Source organism: Notothenia coriiceps, unplaced genomic scaffold (assembly GCF_000735185.1).
Source record: "Notothenia coriiceps isolate Sejong01 unplaced genomic scaffold, NC01 NC01_scaffold00026583, whole genome shotgun sequence".
In the NCBI taxonomy this organism is placed as follows: domain Eukaryota; kingdom Metazoa; phylum Chordata; class Actinopteri; order Perciformes; family Nototheniidae; genus Notothenia; species Notothenia coriiceps.
In genome coordinates, this window is record NW_011359284.1 from 1 (window position 1) to 4,679 (window position 4,679).

At 39.4% G+C, this 4,679-nt stretch overlaps 1 protein-coding gene across 1 annotated transcript; it reads right to left on the reverse strand.

Annotated features, from left to right (window-relative positions):
• Positions 1 to 2,200: 2,200 nt before the first annotated feature.
• Positions 2,201 to 4,466, reverse strand: LOC104957223 (zinc finger and BTB domain-containing protein 44-like). Its single transcript, XM_010784828.1, has 2 exons — positions 4,129 to 4,466; positions 2,201 to 3,181 (listed from the first exon to the last, which is right to left on the reverse strand). Exons 1-2 carry the CDS (start codon positions 4,142 to 4,144, stop codon positions 2,877 to 2,879), a joined length of 321 nt encoding a protein of 106 aa, XP_010783130.1. The 5' UTR covers positions 4,145 to 4,466; the 3' UTR covers positions 2,201 to 2,876.
• Positions 4,467 to 4,679: the final 213 nt, after the last annotated feature.

Genomic DNA, 4,679 nt, shown 5'->3' on the forward strand with positions numbered 1-4,679 from the left:
GAGCCGTATCTGGCCGTGCAACACTCACAGTGTCACATACTGTATGCAGAAGTATTATTTTAAGCAACACATTAAGTTGACGAAACACTCGAGTCAAATGTAATTAAAGTCAGATCGTGTCTTAGACGGGGCAGTGATATCATAAACCTGTTAATGTACGCATTCAAACACTTTTTCTTGTACCAGCTGTATTCTCCTTGCAGGTGCAGCTATGTGGCTTTTATCCTGGATAAAGTGTTTAAGTCATGGATGTTTAAAGTTTAACTTCTTCATATTTGACTAATATTATAGTTGACTTTTCATTCAGGAAGTATGACGCTGCGCTGTCAGTACGCTTCTCCATGTTTGTGATTGGTCGAATGCTCCAGATACCACCCCTTTTATGTGAACGCGCACCTAACTAGATAGGGCAAAGCTGGCTTAAGTTAACAAGTTGATAACCCGCGTCGTAGGACCGCTTAGCGAGAGCGCGTATGTTTTGGATTAGGCCAACCGGCTAACTCAAACATATCCAGGTTAGGTTGAATCGGCTTCGTAGTACAGGCCTCTGGTCACAAAAACCAAGAAATGTAAGGAGGAAATGTGGGTTTGAATAAATAAGTGATGGGCATGTGTTCATGTACAAGTTGCACTTCGGCTTTTGTGTCAGTTTAGTGAAGTACTACTGTTTTTGTTTCATTCGGTTTAATTTACTCCTATCTCAGTAAGTGATTTAGTACATTTCCCAGAATGCCTTTCACCAGCCATCCAAAAAAGTAGTTGTCTTTACTCAAGGATGTATGCATGAAGGAACGGAAATATAGAAAGTTAGCTTAAGACAAGAGTCAATTATTCAAACTGAAGAACAATATATTCTGGTCTGTGGAGGCTACTGCTGTAACCAATACCCATACATTGTATCTGCTGGATTTTTCCCTTTACAACTCGATTTTAGGGCAAGCATTTAAACTAAATTACTGTCATTTTACACAGCTGATTTATGGCGGCTAAGAAACTAATCCTGTAGTCAGATAGGAAACTGGTTTTTAAAAAATGATTTCATCACATCCATTGGAGTTCCTAACATATACGGCTTCCATCAAGAACAGTAGGAATCAGAGCTCAGTATCCAGTATTAATAGTTAAGGTGGAGTCGAACTGTCCTCACAAAGCGACAGCTGAATCTGACAAACTGCTCTTCAAACCAGAGTAGTTAACATATCTTTTTATGTGCAGACTGAGGATGGGAGTTAGGAGTCTGACTGTAATGCCAGATAATTTTCCACACTGTTATGATCTCAGCGAGGACCTTCTACAATAAAACTCTTGAGCAGTCAATGGCCCGTTTGAGTCCTGCCGACCTGTGAGGGCTTGAGTTGATTAAGAAGTGGAAAAGTCTGGGAAATAAAAACACTCTTCCACTTTATAAAGACACTGTGTTCTGACTTTCTGGAGGCAGGCTGAGCTGCTGATAAAAAACAAACAACCCACTCTATTTCATTAAAGCCCTGGTAAAAAAATAAACATGTGTTTTAGGTTTGTCACACTGCTGAAAATAATGTTATTAAACCACCCAGGCACATTATAATGATACAGATATTACCAAGTGTAAAATTAGGTTGCAAAACTGTGAAAAAATAAGCAGTATTTTATACTGACAGCCCTAAAATAAATGCACAATCGCCGGTCAGGGTTGATTACAAATTAACACAATATTAACGACATTTCCTTATAACCACTTTTTTAGATGGTCCATTGGCCGACTAATACGGTGGCCCATGGCGATTTCTCACAGATGGCCCGTACCTCACTGCTAGCTAGCAAACGTTAGACTGCTTTAAGCTCATGATTGAGCGGTGGAACCACTGATCCTATAAATACTGCTCTTTATATAGTCCTAGGGGAGGGCTATGTTATAAGTGATGACCCCAGGATTTCTGGGCCGCCCAGAGATTCCTAAAACAAAACAGTCCGACTCTACAATTCAGTACAAAAGTGTTCTCACCTGATCCGTATTAAGAAACAAATCTTAGATTTGACTTTAATTTATGACTGAAGAGTATGACTTTAAAATTAGGGATTCAAAATAAACTGAAGTTATGTGAGGTTTTTAAGATCACTGCAGAGTTGGGTTCTTATATTGGCCGTTGATCAATGTATTACTAAATGTTATTTTCTTATTATTGTCTACTTGATAATTACTCCTTTACATCGCATTTGTCAGTAAACAGAGCCAAGTGTAACTTCAGGTGTTTGCCATCTCTGTATAAAATCAAAGGAATAGTTCAATATTTTGGGAAATGGCCTTATTCACTTTCTATTTGAGAGTTAAAAAAGGAGACTGATAGCACTCTCATGTATGTAGCTTAGCTTAAAGCGTACAGACTGGAAATGGGAAAAAGGCTTTCTTGGCAGATGTTACAAAGTCCATATTTTTTTACCTTTAAAGCTCACTTCTTAACATTGTTGACCTCGTTTGTTTAATCTGCAAAGACGTTTTCTGGGTTTATAACAGCTTCCTGGCCAGGTTCAATAACTTTTTGTAGTCTCCAAAGGTCACCTGACATTTATTCCCAAACGGGAAATGCTCTAACAGCTCATTGAAATGCAGTTTGTCTCCAAAATCCAATTTTTGGGATAAAAATGTATAATCTTCCCGAAATGTAAATCTATTTCTCAAAATAAGTTACATTTTCAATGAATACCATCAAGTACTTCAGGTACTCTTGATCTGAGCATCCAAATCAAGTGCAATCATGTCGGAAACAATTCTACACAACAAAAGTCATAGAGGGAAAACGATTAAATGGACCTAAGGTATGAGAGTCTAAACTTGAGTAACTTTTTGATCCAGGTGAGATCTGAGTAAATGATGAGGGTCAGCGCCCCCGGACTCCTCACCTGCTCTGGAAGTAGTTTGCTAGTTCAGATGCCTCATGGTTCAGACTCCTCAGGTGTACAATTAAATTGCCAGAGTTGGTGAACATGGCCCCACACGTTTTGCACTCGTAAATCCGCGGCTTGCGGATTATGTGTCGGGAGACCCTCATGTGGTGCTTATATTCACCGAAGGACGTGAATGTGGCGCTACATATCTGGCACCGGAAACAGCGTTTACCTTCGTGCTTCAGCCGATGCATCTTTAGGGAGTAGGCCCGTGTGAACTTTTTCCCACAGCGGTCACACTGGAAAGGCTTAATGCCTGAGGGGAGAAGAAAACAACAGAGTTCAGCTGTTCTGTGCATAAGCGTCACATGTCTTGGTATCTGTGTGTGGGTGAAGGTAAGACGAGGGTGAATGACATGGTACCACAAAGTCCGCCTTAACTGTTTTCCGAATAAAAATCACCCCCAGAGTAACTGGGAAGAATGAGTACTTCAGTGGTATTTGATCCCTCCACCGTAGAGCTCTTACACTACATCTTGAAAAGTTTGCAGATACATAGATCCTTTTTTTCTTTTTTTGCTATGCTTGTGATGTGGGCTTGGGAGGTTTCCCTTTCACACAATCATTTCAAATCAATAGTCCACAAATCAATGTATTTTACTTTAATATAGTTAACAAATGTTTAAGTGCTGTTAATTTGAAGGGATGGATTCCAACTGATTTCAGATTCAGGTCTGCGTCTTCTTTATACCATGTGTTATTCACAACATGTTTTTATTTAAATGCTTTGTGATTCATTATTGAATTATTATTTTCCCTAAAAAACCCTCATATGAAGACGTTTAAACTCAAAATCAGTACATTATCAAGCACATGGCACAATCATCACATACAAATATCAACAGAAAGCATTACATTATTTTAAATAAATGTATTTGAAAATAAACCAATCGTTTATTTTCTATTCAACTTCATCTAGCGATTTTAGGATCTGTTGAAAGCTGACAAAGGGTTATTTAGCCATTAAGTTGTTTTTTTTCGACAAACATTAATTTGTCATTGGTACATCAAATAATTACCAAAACATAAATGATTGTTGGGGTTGCTGTTTTTATAATCAATTTATCGAAATAACATGTGTATTTTCCTTAGAGATTACATGTCAAACAGTGTTACACACAATTACATGTGAAATCGGAGGATGAATACTAAGTTGCCCAAGATCAATACTCTTTAAGTTTTCTTTTACCCCATCTCACATACCTGAGTGTATGAGCATATGCTGCTTCAGGTTTTGGATGCGTGTGAATCTGACGCCGCAGGTGGGACATTGGAAGGGCCTGTCGGGGCCGTTGGTGCCTGACCTGGCAGAGGGGCTGATGTAAAGGTGGTACGGATACTGAATACCCTCTAACCTGAAACACAAGGAGAGGAAACATCAAAGTGCTATTCAGTAGGGATACTCCGATCGGGAATTTGTGTGGCCGATCGCCGGAATCAGTATCGGCCGATACCAATCGCCGATCCGATCGGGTGGGTACGGGCTATGGGGATCTTCTCTTTAAAGTGAGCGCTTCCACAAACAATGACAACCAACATAATTATTAGATTTAAATGAAGTACATTATTCAAGTTTACATTAACTTTGGATAATAACACGGGAGAACGGGAGCCTCTCTTTTCCTCTCTCCCCTCTCTCTCTCTTCTGACAGCCCGTCAGTATCGTCTCATGCAGCTCACTGATCCAGTAAGGAGTGACCCGACAGAAGAAGAAGAAGAATAAATATATGTATAACTAGTTTAGCTTGTTCCAG